This window comes from Dunckerocampus dactyliophorus, chromosome 14, assembly GCF_027744805.1.
Source record: "Dunckerocampus dactyliophorus isolate RoL2022-P2 chromosome 14, RoL_Ddac_1.1, whole genome shotgun sequence".
Taxonomy (NCBI): Eukaryota; Metazoa; Chordata; class Actinopteri; order Syngnathiformes; family Syngnathidae; genus Dunckerocampus; species Dunckerocampus dactyliophorus.
The window spans coordinates 9,027,372-9,045,783 of record NC_072832.1 but is presented as its reverse complement, the minus strand read 5'-3'; the positions used below and the strand labels follow the sequence as shown (position 1 = coordinate 9,045,783).

At 40.4% G+C, this 18,412-nt stretch overlaps 1 protein-coding gene across 1 annotated transcript in view; it reads left to right on the top strand.

The window, feature by feature from the left end:
• The window catches only part of cdh23 (cadherin-related 23), a 204,952-nt gene that overhangs the window by 106,745 nt on the left and 79,795 nt on the right, over positions 1-18,412 (top strand). The window contains exons 10-13 of the mRNA XM_054798231.1: positions 7,620-7,732; positions 11,295-11,483; positions 16,802-16,951; positions 17,995-18,153. Of these exons, the coding sequence (XP_054654206.1) occupies positions 7,620-7,732; positions 11,295-11,483; positions 16,802-16,951; positions 17,995-18,153 (611 nt within the window). The remainder of the gene's footprint in view (positions 1-7,619; positions 7,733-11,294; positions 11,484-16,801; positions 16,952-17,994; positions 18,154-18,412) is intronic.

Sequence of the window (18,412 nt, the reverse complement as noted above, 5' to 3'; positions counted from 1 at the left end):
TCTTCTTGGCCATCATACATTACAGCCGCTACAACAACTTATTAAACCTTAAATGGAATACCATCAGATCAAAACTTAATTAAGCCAATTTCACCTCCCCCGTACGTGTTCGTTAATCTCCAGTTATGAGAAGGAAAGAAGACTTGCACACTGGTGTTAGATTTACAAAAATGTATTGAAAAATAAGTCAGACAGAATAATTTGACATTCTTCGGCTATCCGGGCCAGCTGTCGCTCCTAATGTCTTCCTGTGGCTTCCTGACCAGAAGGAGAGAGAGGCGGCCCCGATCGCTAGTCCCCTCTGCCTTTTTATAATTGTTTTCCTCAGACCATTGGCACCAAGATAATAGTCTCCCGGATTCTTTGACGAAGCTTGTGTGACGCCAACAGGTGACAGTCGGAGCTTTCGCCGACTTGTTGACACTTTTCTTGCACAAACAGCACATACTTCCCAGTCTGTCTCAAGGTTTATTTTGACTATGCTTTTGTCGTCATATCTGGCTGCTGGTCCCGGCTGGCCTTCACTGAGTGTACACCATACTTAAACAGTTGTCTACTCAGCTAATTGTTTAACAAAGCATTATTTCTATAAGCTACAGTACTTGTAATCCCTCACTCAGTTAATCATAAAACATTTATACTGTACTCATATTAAGGCACTCGGTTAATAATTCAATCAATAAACATCATTGCAAACAGTAATGATAAAATCTGCTTGTATATGTCATTTAATTAATAAAATCAATCAGTAAATCAGTTTTCAGCCTACAACAGTTTTAACAGTTTTACACTCCTTACATAAAATAGCAACACAACCTTGACATGCCATTGTCTATCTGATAGGGAACACATTTAAACACACAGTAGAAATATATAAATACTGCCTCAAAGTATGAATATGAAATGCAAAAGTAATTTGAATCAGGGTGTTTTGTGTGTGTGTGTGTGTGTTTGTGTGTGTGTGGCAATTTTCACCCCTTGGGTGTTTTAATCGCAGTGTTTTGCCAGATCACTGGTGAACATTCTCTATCAGCAATTAGAATATGATTATAGTTTTTTCTCAGTGATCCGTCTGAGTCACTGTGTTGTTTTAGCCTGCCTCTTGAGCTCGGTCAAAAAACTAGTAGAGCCAATGTTAAAGGCTGTTCTGTGGCACCTAAATGTTGACTCCTTTTTATGCACATTCAGATCATGTTGACAAACGTGAAATGTATCTGCTTTTTTTAGTGCACACTTGCAGTGTAGTTGTAGGTGGTCACAGCGATAGGTAGTCCAGTCGAGTCACTAACGCTGACCAGTTTAGCAACACACTGAGTTTTCTGTTCTATATTACCCCACCACCGCACGATACCTGCCATTATCAACACGGTTAACAAAAATAGAAAAGTAGTTATCACTTTATTGTCTTTGGTGAGATTACAAATATAATTAAATATATAGAAAATATAAAGATTTCCATCTATTTATTTTAACTGTTAACTCTTTTTAGTGTTACAGTACGGAATAGTTGTCTTGACAACAGTAATAATACAAATCTTCCACACACTATTATATTAAAACATATAATAGCTACAGTAATTAGCCCTAAAGGGTGCACATAAATTGAAAAACACAAATTGACTCCTTCTTTAACCCTTTTTCTGAATGTTGTTTGCAGTCATGGAGGTAACCTGGCAACAAAAATAATAATAATGGATTAGATTTATATAACACCTTTCAGGGTACCCAAAGCGCCTCACAGTGAACTCACCCCTCAGTCACACACTGGTGGTGGTAAACTGGTGGCAGGTCTTGCAAGATTAAAACGTGACAAGATTTCTCATCCACAAACAAAACTGTCTTGTGGGCACTAGAACTGGGAATAAATAAATAAATGACAATGAACTCTGATCATTTTGCCGGCCTCAATATATTACCATGTGCATGCGTGACGGTTTTCCTCGCTTCTCGCCTCCAAACAGGCAGGAAGACGGTTAACTCTGTGTGTTGGTTTCAACACCTTGGCGTGTGTTGTCTCTTTGTCTTGGTGGGAGGAAGCGGGGCCGGTAGCATACACACAGTGCAGAAGAGTGTAGCCTCATGAGCATCAATTCAAGGTAACGTAGTAGAAATTACATTAGTAGATTGTAATATATTGCCATTTTTTTTTTTTTATATTTTGTCATTGTACTTTTCTTAAAAGTAATGTTTAAATCTCGTCCAGTCTCATTCCCGTAGACCCAATCTTGTGTATCGTCTTGTCTCGTGACACCCCTATAAGCTACATCTGTAGTCACAGCTGCCCGAGGGTAGACTGACGGATACGTGGCTACCAATTCGCGCCTACAGCTTCTCTCACCACAAACACAAAGGTGACACACTCGGTTCAGATCCATTTAATGCACTTTATCGGAGCGACACAAATTTTCCTATTCCCATCGGTCCATACTACACCATACAGCCACACAACTTTTGCCACTATAGGCGTTGCCATGGGAACAATCTTAGCAATGAAGGTTATTAAAACAGACGTCTCTGTAGAGGGCTGAGGAGCCTCGACATTAAATGGCTTATGGAGCTTGTGAATGCAGTTGGGTCACTTCATCTGTCTGATGCCCCAGGCAGTCTCCCTCTCCCTAGCATGACTATCTTTTCTACCCTTTCCGAGAGGGCAGAGTGGTCAAAAGTGATGATACTACAGGAGTTGCATGCACAACTGGAGCTGCTCTTATGCCATGTGCACACATTGGCATTAACCGTATAGAGCAGTTCTCGTCTATGATTGCTGAAGGCTAAATAAATAGTGATGATGCACTTGAAATCGACACTTGGAAAAAAATCAGTTGCTGGTTCAAAAAGAGAAAATACAGTCATCGTCTTGTGGTCAGAGCACTGATTACCCTGTTCAGCATCATAGACAGCTAGTTCCTAATGTTTTATTACTAATAATAATAAAACCTGTTGACTTGTTGGTTTGGGTTTTCATCTTCCGTGGGCTTTAAAACCAAGAATTGTGTGCACAACGAATTTAGTCTGGATTTTCTCTGTCTACACAAGCTGCAATTATACATACACTACATTATCGGGGAGTGACGAGACGATACACGCGATTGGGTGTACAGGAACGAGAAGAGATGTAAAATGATGTAAAATGAAGTAAAGTAAAGTAAAATGAAAAAATATAAGAAATCCATCCATCCATCCATTTTCTATACCGCTTCTCCTCTTTAGGGTCGCGGGGCATGCTGGAGCCTATCCCAGCTGACTTCGGGCGACAGGCGGGGTACACCCTGGACTGGGCGCCAGCCAATCGGAGGGCACATATAGCAAATCATTCACACTCAATTTCATACCTATGGACAATTTAGAGTCGCCAATTAACGTAACATGCATGTTTTTGGAATGTGGGAGGAAACCGGAGTACCCGGAGAAAACCCACGCACGCACGGGGAGAACATGCAAACTCCACACAGAAACCCCCAAGGGAGAATCGAACCCAGGTCTTCCCGATCTCCAGACTGTTATTGTGTTGGCCAACATGCTAACCACTAGACCACCGTACGGCCCAATATAAGAAATATATAACAATATTTTCCAATCTACTAATTTAATTTCTACTACTACTAATTTCTACTGCACTATGTGTGTATGCCATCAGCCCCACCTCCACCCACCAAGGGAGAGACAAAGGTGCTCACTTTGTTCATGCAGTTGCTCATTGGAACAAACATGCCAAGGCGCTGAAACCAATGCACACAGTGAACTCTCTTCCTGCCTGTTTGAATGCGAGAGACAAGGAAAACACACGCATACGTACTGAGGCCAGCAATATTATTGAGTTCATTTTTATTTATTGTGTGATTTAATTAATTTATTATTGTCTCAGGTCAAGTGCCCATTAGACATTTGGTTTCTGTACAAAAAATCTTGCCACGTTTTAATCTCGGGAGATCTTGTAACACCCCTACGACATTCACCTCAATCATTTGTAAGTGGTGCTGCTACTGGTTCCAGAATGTATGTGAACTGGACAAGGCCAGACCTATTAACTTCTCTTTAGTGAACATGATTGACCTCAGAGGTGGGTTTTGGCTTTACTAGCATAAAAATAATTGGTTTGACGGCACTTTCTTGATCGACCAATGTTGGATCGAACAATGAAAAAGTCCACGGAACTCAGTGAAGACTTGTAGATTTACACTAGTCTTTTGGAGCCATTCCTGCACAACTGCAAATTCCAAGACCATCAGTACGATTGCACGTAACCTGCAATTTAAACTGAATAGTCCTGTCATTGACACTATTAAACAAAAGCAATTAATATCTATTAACCAATAGATGCATATCCATGATTGTGTCAAAATACCTGCGTAATAAGCAATATATTACCTTAATGGAAGAAAATGGCTTCATTTTTCCATACAATTTAGAACAGCCTGACATAATGATCTGTCATATTTATCCCTTTGCCCCGTCCTCTGTACACCTGTTGGCCTCAATCCAGGTTAATTAGCTGAGTGCTTTGATAACTATCTTGTTTTGGCCCCACGCTTGCCCTATGCTCTTTCTTCTATAGCTTACCTGCTCTCTACTCCAGACTTACAGGGCAATAATTGAGCAGCGAGTGGGGACTTGGGAACACAGACATGGGTCAATCTGTTAACCTTAGCTGTTGTGCACTTTGGACGTTTTTCTTCACAGTCTAGATCTCTGCTATTACTATGAAGATAATCCCTCAAATTAGAGCTGATCAATTTGATCATGTATTAAAAATAACGGCAAAGTACAGGTCGATTTGTAGGAAGGCGACGTGGATGAAAGTTGAAGCAATTGAATTTGTAGTCATGGAAAAAGCTTCATTTCTGAAGGCTGTTTGATGAGATGCTGTCTTAGCAATTGGTCTGTATATGTTTTGAAATGCTTTGAGATCTTTGAGAACTTTCATATACGGAAACAACTGGCTTGTCTGACGTTGCTGTGTGGCGACCCCAGATGGCCATCCTTGACAGTCTTTCGTTCCGTTACTCTTTAAATGTGTCTGCTGTTTTCGTTCATTATTGTGTCAACCGTTGCTTCCTTCTTGGCGTTTCATGTTAAATGTGGGTGTGTTGGAGCCATAAACAACAACAACAAAAAAACTGAAGACATTTTAGAAAAAACACAGCAACCCTTTTGGAAAGGGTGCACAACAAAAATGGAAAAACACCACATTGAAAAGAACACAAAAGCAGGAGGCAGCACTTTTTGTCTGAAAGTGAACCAAACTCTATCATTTCAGAGTTGTTGCCTGTACGTTCAAAGAGTAGTGAGTGCTTCTAAACCAGCCTCCATTAAACTACTGTTATACACCCCTACATATTCGCTGGTTGAAAGGGGATCAAATCATTATTTTCCCCCACTGTAAATACTGGAGATGCGTAAGTTAAACACTACGCAGTCACGTCATCATTGACTTCAATTCATATAAAATGTGTAAATGAGTATTTTTACTGTAATCATTCTATTTGAGGTCCGAGTACAAAGAATGTCTCATTTTGTTTTCTGAGAAACTACGATAGGTTAGCTTCTGAGTTTCCAAAATACCAAAAAAAAAAAAAATTTGAATTCAAATGTATGGGACTTCAGAATGTTGACAGTTGTTCTTCTGAAATCCGGCTATTCTCAGTGATATGAAGGCTTTTTTCAATTTAGAAACAAAGTTAAAAACAGCTTGAGTCACCGCCAAAAGCTTTGGCTATGTCAATTTGTGGAATAATGGCCAAAATATTAAAATATCTCTCAACAGTATGCAGTTTACTGTATTTAAACTACACCACATGGTACAAGATCAGTGTATAAAAAAACGCATAGATCTCATTGTATCATTATTTACAGAGAACTTAACGGAATGCCCAAAAGTTTTTTTGTATGTTGTATTGTGCTGACGTACTTTTTCACAAATACTGCTTTTCAGAATCATTGAATAATTTTTGCTGAGCATGTTTGAGCACTATCCAGGTTAACACAAACACAATGTAGCAGATTGCGGAGTTTGTGCTGCTGTATTCACAAGTGAATCAGTGAATTACTTCCATAGACCGGACATGACTTTCAGCGTCATTTCATTCAGCCCCGTCTTCCGTACTGTTTGCCTTCTATTGAGAAGATCTTTCTGATAACATTCACGTGTGCCTTGCGTCTATCTACAGATTGCATAGGGGGCCCCTCCAGCAATCCAATAAATACGCACTGGGGCTCTCAAAATGAATAACAATAAAAGTGGTCCAGCAGTCAATGCTTCTGAATAGTATAGTGTACAGTGTGGGTGCGTATGTTTGCGTGTGCGTATGTTTTGGGGTTGTGTAAGATCCTGGGTCATGCAACTGTAACAAGAGTTACGGAGACTGTGAAGATAATGTGACATGTGCCATACACAAGCGTATAAGAGGTGAGAAACGTATAAGCGGGTGTTCGTAGAAAGGGAAGGGGTTTATGAAAAAGATGGCAAGCGTGGACTTTTTAATGACAACACGGCATAGGCATGCATAGTCTAACAATGTAATTAATAAGGTGTCATATGAACAAGTGGGTGTAAAATTGCAGTAGTCAATCGTTCCTTCCAGAATAATGTTCTCAGTGGAGTTTCAGAGTAGTTTATATTCATTGTTGAGAGTGAAACTAAAGCTGATACAGTTGCAATTTATTAAATAGGCACGTTGTCTCATCTTGTAGTATATTTAAAAAAAGGCCTGCCTCTGTCAAGACAGCCACAGGTCACCTGTGCATTAAAAAATATAGATTATGATAAAATGATTAGATTTCATGTTTATCCCTTATCTCTACTCAGTACCCCATGCAGCACTGTGCCAAAGTTTTAGGGCACCATTAGTTTTGTTTTTTTTAATTTCATTTTTCATAGTGAATTGTGCAATTGTAAACGTGATGATACTCAATGCAACTTGTTAAGCATATTGAAACAAATAAACCATACCATACTATACTATACCACTGAAATAGCGTCCGAAGGACTACAGCATACCAGTCCCGTACGGTGGACTTGTTTGTATGCTATTCCTACTTCGTTGTTGTGAGAAACCTCTCTGTGCCCCAGTAGAACAGCTGCTGGATGTGTTCTAACGTCTGATAAACGTGAGGTGGAAAAAAAGTCTGATCGACCAATGTTTCACATAGCAAGGAAGGTGAAAATCATGTCAAAGTATCATTCTGCAGACCTTAGCGCTAAAAGACTGTTTGCTGCTAAAAAGATTGCCGGCATACTAAAACATGAAGGATTCGGGTAAACGTGAGCTGACAGTGAAGGTGGTGCATATGCAGTAAATAAAGTCAAGCTGGCAAAGAAAGAACAGCACGGGAAGGGGGCTCAGACAGTGGGGGATAAAACAAGGGGATACTGTGTGGACAGGTGAGAAGTGGTGGGTCAGCCTAAGGTGGAGAGAAGAAAGACCGAGTAGCAGAAGTTGCATCCATATTGCATGAAAGAGAAATCCACACTGCCCATCCAGCACCTTCCCCTTCCAAAGGCTCTGTGCTGCATCCCATGGGCTCTGTTGAATTAACAACGACGCCAGTTCCGTTTGGCTCTCTGACTTTCTTATCTCTGTTTCTCCCTCGCTCTCCGTCCACATCTTCCATCCACCTAGGGAACACCAACAGTGTTTTTGCCCTGGACTACATCAGCGGTGCCCTGACAGTGAATGGCCAGTTGGACAGAGAAAACCCGCTTTACTCAGCAGGATTCACGCTTACTGTCAAGGTGAGCTCATTGTAAGGTGGGGGTGCAAATGTACTGAAGATCTACATGCCTGTTTTGATTCCCCTCATAAGGTTATGAGGGAAGGAAGGTGAAGCAGAGCCCCATCAGTCATGGAAAAAAGCAAATAACTTCAATATTTGTCAATTGAACTTTGTTTTAAATGTATCTTCTGTCTGAGTCCAATCATTTTCCTTCAGTAAAAGTCGCTGAATTTGCACATTTTTTTACTGCCTGACTACCGTCACACTGCACACTGAGTTGGCTCATGGTGCCTGTCAGTTTCTTATGTTAGAGAGGAACATTTATTATACACCGGGACTTTCTACAACCTGTGTAATGTCTTTAATGTATGTGTGACATTATTATTCTTGCTAATCGGACAATAAAATTCATACAAATGTCATACAGGAGGCATTTACTGGCGTCATCCTGAGGAGTGGGGGGCGTGCGTGAGCCGGTGCTTGTCGCTGCCATTCTTCCACAGAGATGAAAAGCCAGTGTTTTATATAGTTGCATGTAGTGAGTATGTACCCAAGCTTACCAGGGGGTAATCAGACTTTTACAACAAAGTATCAGAACTTTTCCTGGAGAAGAATTGGTTGCATGAACTTTACATAAAAATAAAAGGTGTTTTTCGGTTAATAAAAAATGAAATACACGGGACTAGGAAATAGTTGAAGACAAAGGCAAAAGAGTTGACAAAGGTCAGGCAAAAGACTGAATTGGGCTAACTAAGCTTGCTCAGTACATAAAGAAGTAAAACTAAGAAAAGATCCAAAATGCCAGGAGCAAGGCTGGAGTCCAAAATGCCAAGAAGAACTTGGAAAACAAGATTTATGCAACAAGAGACAACAAGGAATGATGGCAAGTAGAACACAAAAGTAAGAAGACACAGGCGACAAACTAGGGAAAGAAAATTCTAACTAAACCTAACTTAAACAGAACACAAGACCTGCGACTTTTGTATAATCCTGTATATCATCACTATCTAATAAATGTACTTTATGTCACATTTTTGTTTTCCTTTCAGGAGCAATTTGCTGCTCTAAAGCTGCAGTGGGAAAGCACTGTTTAGAAATTTCGTAGTTTTTTAAAAAACGGAAAAGACGTACAGTATATAGACCGTTCCAAACTTTAAAAAAAATTATTATTCTTTACCATTTTTACCCTTTCTCAAGCAGAATCCTACCGTTTTTTTAGACTCTTATGGCTCTTTAGCCGGAAAACAGCTGGTCCGCCTTCAGCCAAAGAACGCATCATATGCAACATAACATGTTGACAACAATAGAATAACAAAAATAATACTTTCACAGCCGTGACATGTTTAAGAAGAAAATTAAATGAATTCATGCCAAAAATTAGATTTGAGGAAAAATAAAAATGTACGTACTCACAAATTTCATGTAGGCAGCCCACTCGTCTTGAGTAGTGCAGGACCTTGAATTGACCAAAATATAGCACTCCAAGATAATAATGATCCAAATATAATTTCAAAACGAGTGATGTCGAGCATCCAGGAGCTGCAACCGTTGTAATGAGGCCATGGGCGGAGCTTGGCCTTTTGTAGGACACAAACAGGATGTTGATCGATGGAATTCAGCCGTTGGTTACTCATACTTAAGCAGACCTTTCTCAGGCGTCCGATGTTCCATAAGCTGGGCTCAATGAAGACGTTGCACATCCTTAAGAAGACGTTTCATAGACATATTTAGATGTTACTCGTGCCGTTCTGTCTACCTACCGTCCATAGCCAAAAAAAGTTAATTTGCCAATGTGTGTCGCCATCTGATGTAAATATTTGATATTTGAGACGGAGCCTTAAACATTAATAATCCAAGGTTGCAAATCCTTAAACAAAGTGAGGCGATCTTTCCTCTTTAGCATGTGATGTCGCTCGTCTAAAATCCAAAGCGAATGGGATAGTGGTCTAAAGCAGAAGTGTTTTGAAGGACAGTTCTGGCAACAAATGGAGATGTACTCGTCGTTAAAAGTGGCATTATAAAACATTTTTCATTGCATACTTTTTGCAGGACATGCAGGAGAACACAATTATGCCAAAAAGTCAAAATGATCATAAAGTCGCGATGAATTGATGGATGGATGCTGCGATACATGTTTTTCATCATTTTTTGGGTGACGATACTTTAATTAAAGATGAAAAGTACTCTCTGAACTCCTTTTCAAGGTCAACAGTTCATCTAGCATGTGTAGACTGATGCTGTGCTCTTGCACAATTGTCATCCGTAATGTGGTTGGGCATTGGTGGTTTGATCCTTTTGATAATGTCCCTTTTGCAGTTTTGCAAGCAGTAAACAGCCTGCAGTATGTCCAGGGAGGCTTTGTGGAACTGAGTAGCACAAGATAAAGGAATAGGATTTAGTGCCCTCGCCCATGTGAAGGGCTCTTCTGTTGCTCCCTCCCTTTATTCTTTGTCCTCCTTTTTGAAGTAGATGCTGTCTCTCAATCCCCCTGTCCCTGAGCCTAAAGTCTATCTGGCTTGGCTTTTTAGCATGACAGTCCTACTCTCACACTCCCATTATCTCCTCAACTTCCAACCTCTGTTTTTTTTTTTTTTTTGTCATGATTTTTTTCAGCCACTATTGTGCACAGAGTGGTTTTCACAGAGTGCAAGAGGGCACGTGAAATGGATGTCAAAGAGGTGCTGCAAGTGGAAAGATACACAATCAAAGTGTTGTGTTTTTTGGGGTTTTTTTTAAGTGATTGCAATGTTAAAGTGTAAAGTTCAATGATACCTTAAGTTCAATCCTTTCCACTTGAGCTTTACAATAATAGTTCTTACTATATGATGTATTGAAAATGCACTTGCTTGCATTTGCGGTTATTCCTCATACACATCTGAATGCAATAGTGATGGAGTGGGTGGCCTCTCTCTCCCTCTCTCTTTCTTCCTGGTATAATAAAAAAGTGATTCTTGCAAACATATTCCAATCTTTGTTCATCTTTTTAATTGAAATCAATAATTATAAAGGAGGAAAAACAGAAGAAGTGAAAGTGCTGGAAAAAAGTCACCCAAAAATGTATTTATAAGATATAGATTTTTCCCTCCCGCCATTGTCTTTCTCTCTCTCACACACTATACTATTGATTATGGAATAGCAGCGTAATACAAGTAATTCTTCAACTTCAGGAAGGTTAGATAAGCTTAAGAGGGCAGAGTTAGATTGGGATGATTGAGGCTAGACTACCTTAATTTTCTGTACACCAGCACCTCTTGTGACACTCCTCTGTCAACCATTGTATCTCTCATTCCTTTTTTTCCCCCCCTATTTCAGAGGCCTCGTATCTTCCATTCTCATTCTCAATTGGACTATTTTGTGTGTGTGTGTGTGTGTGTGTGTGTGTGTGCCTCCTCTTTTGGCCTCACTTTGAGCCCCATGAGTCAGTGTCTCTTTGATTCGATAAATGAAATGCTGTAAATGCCTGTCTAGATTGTGTGCTGACAGCCTCCATCAGAAATTACATTTAGTGTGATGAATTGCGTCTCTTGTCTCCCTCCATCTATTTCTACACAATGGCTGTTTCCTTTGTGGTTTCCCTTAAGGCCACGGAGCTGAAAGAAGATCGCAGTCCATCCGACGCCACAGTGAGGACCACCTTTACCATTTTGCTCATTGACAAGAATGACAATGCCCCAAAGTTCAACAGTTCTGAGTACCGCGTCCGCATCACTGAACTCGCCCAGGTGGGCTTTGCACTGCCCCTCTTTATCCAGGCTGAGGACAAGGATGAGGTGGGTGTATCGTGGCTGCCGCTATGATGACTTGATACTGCTGTCTGTCAAAAGTTATCAGTAAAAGACATTTTTACACCCAACATTTAGTGTACCTGCCACTTACCATTAGTCGTATCTACCTATCTACCTTTCTTTCACTCGGTCTGTGTCGCTCTCAAATGCTGTGCACATGCTCGTGCGCACAGGCGACAGCCTGCACATTGGGCTCCACTACAATTTAATTTGCTCTGAAAGAGATGGGACAGAGCATCAAATTATGCCTAACGAGGAAAATCAATCACAGCGGGTGCAGATAAGCAGAAACCGAGTCAACTCTGATTGATTTAGGCACAGAAGCCGTCGGGGTGGAATTTGACAGATAACTACAAGTCAAGTGGATGGGGGGGGAGAAAAGGTGGAGAGGAGGGCAGAGGAAAAATGGCAGAACTAAAGACAGCCTGCAACGTAGCAAAACATAAGCCATGTTTACGCTTGCACGCATTTTGTCGCTGCAGTTTGCATTCCAATGGCGTGCCAATGAGAACGTTTGTCAGAAACAGGTGGAACGTATGCGTAAACGGTGCGGGGCTGCATGCCAGTGTGCAAAGAAAAATTTGAAATTTCAATACTTGACATTTCTGGTTGTGAACGCAACGTGAGCCGTGAACGCACCGCGACCTACAGTATTCTTAAGCAATGTGGGTCGTCAAAGCATGTTTCATTGTCATGATTGGGGTCAGATTTTCCACCACCTCTTGGAACATGTCGGGGGGTGGGGTGGAATTGTCAACTAATTTCTGATGCCTCTTGGATCTTTCTTGTGAATTTTTGTTGCCCAAAGCGATGCCTTTTACGTAATCAGCAATTTCCTTTTTTCTGGTTAAGGTTATGCCTTCTTAGTGCTCATTCCGCATTCCCTTTCTGCACCTGCGAGATTATATAGACATACTTTTCTGAAATGAGAGTTTCTTCCCCGGAGTTCAACATCTTGTAGGTCCTTGGCAAAGAAAGGAATTACATAAGCGAGGGGGGATGCCTCCTCAAGTGTGGCATCACGCGGGACAAAGCAGGACCAAATGGTGGGGCAGGGAACACCATTTCCCGGCACGAATTGCATGCCAAGTGAGTGCCGTATGAGTAAACGGAACGATAGCACTCGCACTTTTCAGGGGCACCATCTAATGACAGGCATTGCCACGGCAAGTTGTAGGACAATGCGGAGTGTAAACGTCGCTATTGCAAGTAAGAAGTAGAAACAATAAATGAAAGTAATGCACTGCTTTATTACAAAAGCAAATAACCTCAAATTAGTAGAAAAATTAAATGAATGTTAAATAAATGTTCATAAATTAATAATATAATGGCTGTCCAAAATATGGCATATTGCAGCATGCGGCTTGTTCCAAAAATGTAATTAAACATGGCCCACATTAGAACATTTTGATGGAAGACTATGGCCAAAAATCCAATATATAAAAGCTTACAAGATGTTATGAGGAAAAACATGTTAAAATCCATCCGTCTATTTTCTTCTGCTTATCCGGGTCCGGGTCGCAGGGGCAGCAGTCTCAGTAGGGAAGTCTAGACTTCCCAGTCCCCAGCCAACTCTTCCAGTTCCACCGGGAGGACACCAAGGCGTTCCCAGGCCAGCTGCGAGACATAATCCCTCCAGTGTGTCCTAGGTCTGCCCCGGGGCCTCCTCCCGGCTGGTGATGCCCGGAACACCTCACCAGGGAGGAGTCGGCGAGGCATCCGGACTAGATGCCCGAGCCACCTCAACTGGCTCCTCTTGATGTGAAGGAACAGCGGCTCTACCAGTCCAGCCACCCTACAGAGGAAACGCATTTCCGCCACTTGTATCCGCGATCTCATTCTTTCGGTGACGACTAAAAACTAAAAGGTAAAATGTTAAATGCAAATGGCACAAATCTGAGGTGTAGGCGTTTTCTTCTACAGTTTAGCATGTAAAGTGTATTCTTCAATTTTTCTGTATGCGACCCTCGAGGTAAAAAGTTTACAAACCCTTTATACAAGGGCTTTGAAATGACGGCAAAATATGGCCTGAACTGACAAGTGTACTGCACTTTTTGGAACACTTGCTCAATTGTAAGGATGTCCAATAACATCGACAGACCGAATATTGGCTTCAAAATGAGATAACTGTATCGTTTTTTCTGCTTGATACCTCAGTATGTCCTCGGTATGGAATTATGTCCAAGTTTCGCTTTCAGACTGTAACTGTACGCAATTTGCAATGAAAGCGCTGATTATGTGAGGGGGGGAGTACGGCATCTTCCTTTGATACTTGTAATCTAATATGTTTTGTTGGTGCTGCGTTCATGCTTGACACGCTGAATGAGCCTAGTTTATAATTTCACTGATTGTCTTAGTCCTGAGTTTCATATTTCCTACTTGGTTGGTAAATGGATGTTTGTGCCACATGGAAATGTGCAGCTTTCCAAGTTGTATCGCTGCCAGCACTATTTAATTGGATTCTTATTTGTGAATTTATTAAGACCAACCTGTTTTACTTGTTTTACAAAAGGGTTATTTTAGTTCACTATCGGTCACATTACTTATTTTGTCGAGACAAAATGTTTAAAATAAATATGGCACTTTTTCCACAACTTAAATTGCATATTGCAGTTTTTGTCTTATTTTGCAAAATATTGTTTATATGTGAAATCCAGTGGCATCACAGTAAATGAAGCATAATGTGTCACGAGACGTGACCTGACGTTAGTTGGAGGTAAGAGCTGCCGCGTATATATCGGTATCAGTTGATATCAGTATCAGTAATGAAGTGCTGGACAGTATTTGTATATCGGATATCGGTAAGAAAGCCAATATCCAGCACCTCTACTTAATTGGTTTTGTACATTTACATGGAGCTGCATGTGTTTGGTGAGATACACCCTGCCGGAAAACAAGCTCAGTTTGAACCTAATTTCACGCTTCACTTTTCATATAATTGTGTGTTGGAGTACAATAGAGTGTGGAGAAGTATCATAATTGATTTACAGTATTTTTCTCAAATAGTGGCCTCTGCTCTGTAAGACTAGTCTGTCTTTCACTTGAGACAAATAAGTGTTCCCAAAATAAAATAATTTCCCCTTTGGAAAAGGGGAAATAATTTAAATAACTCTAAGCCACAGTACATATGGTGGCATGTAAAGCAATGATAAATAATATATCAAATATATGTACAAATAAAAGCCTTCTCCTTATACTTCTAGTTTATACCCCACAATATGTTGCAACCACTATATGTATCATATAACCACAGAACAACCATAAAAAAACTTTATTGTCAAGCAATGTAAAGTTCATAACGTATTTTGTTACATGTCAGTAATGATGTGCACTCATTCATGCTCTGCTACACCTGCGAGGGAATCGCACATTCCTTTAGCACACGGAATTGTAGGCAGATGTTGTGTTTTTGAGACTGACACACAACTGGTAGTTACCCTTTTTTCACTGTCTGTGGCTGTTAGTTCCTCCTCCTTTCTTATGCTTGGCTGGCGTCCATAAAACTTTTTCTTTCAGAACCTGTCAACTAACTTTGTGGATGTCACTCCTGACAGGGTACTTTTATCAGGGGCTTCTAAAGGCTGAAGCACATGGGCGAGCAATTATATTTATGGGCAGTTTGAGGTGACATCCCTGCATATTGGATGGTCTTTTAAATAGGACCCATCAGCCACAATGGTTCTCACCGAGATGAAAACAAAAACAAGGCAGCTATTTTAGCTGCCAGCATAATACCAATCGACCTGTGCAGTCGTCTTTTGCTGTCTACCGCATTGGCGATCCGATCGGCTACCCTGCAGCTTTAAAGGAAAAGGCCCTTTTTTTGGAATTTTGCCCATCATCCACAATGTAAGACATGAACACATGTGACCATATGGTAACAGGTACATTCTTGATAACATGTAATACTTTATTTTGCCATATTTTGGTCCTTGTAAGGATTACCGGACCTTCCTTCCTTGGCACATTGCAACATATAAACAAACGCCTACACCGAGCGTTAACTTTTCCTAATTCAAAAATAAAAACACAGCAGCAGTGGTGGCCTCTTCAATATTTAATGATGGTCTGAGGCATTGAGACTACGACGCTGACGCTCTGTGGGTGGGCGGTGAAGCTAATCGCTACCGGTGTGGTGTGGCAAGGAATCAAAACGCCAGTAACGCAGTTCGATTGGCGTAGTATTATAATAATAATAATAATAATAATAATAATAATAACAATGTCACCGTATCTTGGTTAATATGCACATCACATTGCATGTAAACGGGGCGTTGTTGGCGGGTTTTTTTTTTGTTTTTGTTCTTTTATAAGCTCAATAAGTGTTTCTCATTACATGCAGGACTGAGCTGTCTCTTTTTATCTGCTTTATATCTTTAGAACACACAGAAAAGAGAGACATATGTGGTCGTGTCTCACATAAGGACTGTAGGTGATGGGCAAAATTCCAAAAAAAAGTGCAGTTTTCCTTTAAAGAGGGCAGAAGGGCTCCAGAGACAGTTTCTTGGCTCAAGGCAGCAACGGACTTAAGGGATGTGATGTCACTTTGACCCGGTCTTGATTTATATTCATGCTTTTGTACTTGCGGGATGATCTGTGTGTGGAAGACACACTATGGATCTGCACTCTTTTTAGAGGTTACTTAGTAAAGTTTTTTCACACCAAAGTTAATAATTACCGAATTAAATCAAACTTCGGAGCAACCTCGATTCTACATTCTTTTCCTAATCAAACACTAGCCCACATAGATTGGCACCACTTAGTGAGCCAACACCAAATCCCAGATGGATGTGTCTGCTTTTAGGTAGATAGTCATGGCTGTCATCAGTGATCACGATGTGTCTCTCTGCTCATAAAACATTTCGAAAACAAACTTAATCTTTTACTTTGATATATGTGTCCAACAAATAAAATAGAAACAATAACTGGAAAATCCCTTTGGAGACTATCCAAAGAAAATGTCCAGACAGAGAGAGTCTGAATCAGAAACGGTTTTCAGCAGCACAATGTTGCCGCCAACGTCGTCCATTATTTTTCTACCAATACCAGACTTTGGTGATACTGAAGCATATAAATGTTCAAAAGTTTTGTTCTACTCTTTTTCTATAGAGCAGTGAGTATCTCCTTATAAATAACGTATACTATGTCTAAACATAAATCATAAAACCGTAGACATGCACTGTAAAATCTCAGATTATATCATCCACTTTTATCATTTGAAGTATGCAGAGAATATAACAACAAACCTCTTTTGTTTGATTTTCTAAGTTTAAGTTTGTAAACTCTTATCCTTACTCTGGCAGGGCGTGAACAGTATGTTCCAGGTGTTCCTGACAGGGAACAATTCTGAATACTTCACCATCTCCCCCACGGCTGTACAGGGGCGTGCCGACATCAGAATGAGGGTCGCCATGCCTCTAGACTATGAGCGTATCCGCACCTACAGTTTCTCGGTGAGTTTGAAGGTGTTTGTAATACACTGTATACATATGACGAGTTCTCCGACCTTGGAGAGATGTTTCCAAGGATCTTGTATTCTATGTGTGTTTTGAAATTGTTAGTCGTAGGTGAAATGGAAATTTCATGGCTGTAATTGTTACATTGAGGTATAGTGATGATAACATTTAATTGAATCCTGGACATTGGGGGAAACAAGGATACCAAAACCTGTCAGGACTATCATGGTTTTATTGAGTGGCTGTCATATTAGCTGTAATTGCATCCTGTAAAATTATTTGATGTGTGATTTGCAAAATACGCACACAATTTCTGCTCCACAGATAGTATTGACGAAGTACAGGAACTTTGGAAATCCAATAACAATTGTTACCCTTCAAGTCCTTCTGTTTTGCTTCTAACACACACCAGCTGTGCAGCAAGAAGCTAGGCTATATTTATGGGGCCAAATTCCTCCAGATGAATACAATGTTATAAAATTATTTATTTATCTAAAAATGATGTGGTGTCTAAATCATCACCATTATTATCACTGACATATATTCCGGTATATGTGCAAGGTTTTATTTGCCACTATTTTTCATGAAGTCAACATTGTACAGTTTTCTTTTTACATGTTTTTATGACTGAACATTGCGAAATAAAAATAAGCGAATTTTGAGTGCGCCTCAGCTTGAAGTTTTGGCTCCCTTGTCAAGTGTTTAGTCAGCAGGATTGGAGAACGTGTCATATAGTAGCAGGATGTTACTGACTGGGAAAACGCAGGGTTGAAACCCACAACCCCTGGTAGGTGATGAAAGATAAATCACCGGTGAACAGGTGAAAATAGCTTCATTTACTAAATCACCCTACCTTTATTTATCCAAAACAAGCAGCTTCATTAAGTATACTTCAGTTGTCATTTGTTCAATATTGTATCTTCAGCTCATTACTGAAGCCTTGCTTGAACACTGCAATTGGGCAAGTTAAAGTTATTGAGTCCAGTATACAATTATTATTATTCATTTATAACAGCCTCCTTTTTTTCTTTCTTTTTCAGCTCTATGCCAATGAGTCCATGTCTGATCATGTGGGATTCGCCCGTGTTTTCATCGATCTTATCAATGAGAATGATAACAGACCCATCTTCAGCAAATCGCTCTACAATATCAGCCTCCCTGAAAACACACCCAGTGGTACCTCACTGCTTCGTATCCTGGTGAGTGTGAAAGGAACACAGTGCAGTGAATGGATAGGACGCTGACAATATGATGAATTCATCATTGATGAAGCACTCGTGTTTGGGATGGGAATGAGTGCAACCATTTTGGTGTGTTTGTCTTGAGTCTGTTTGTTTTGGGTGTGTAGTTTCTCCCATCACATCACCACATGCCGTCGTGTTTGTAACTCGTATGAGTCCTTTGAGTTTCTTTTTACACTGGATTCTCTCGCTGGCGCAGCCCTCCTACGTAGTTGTG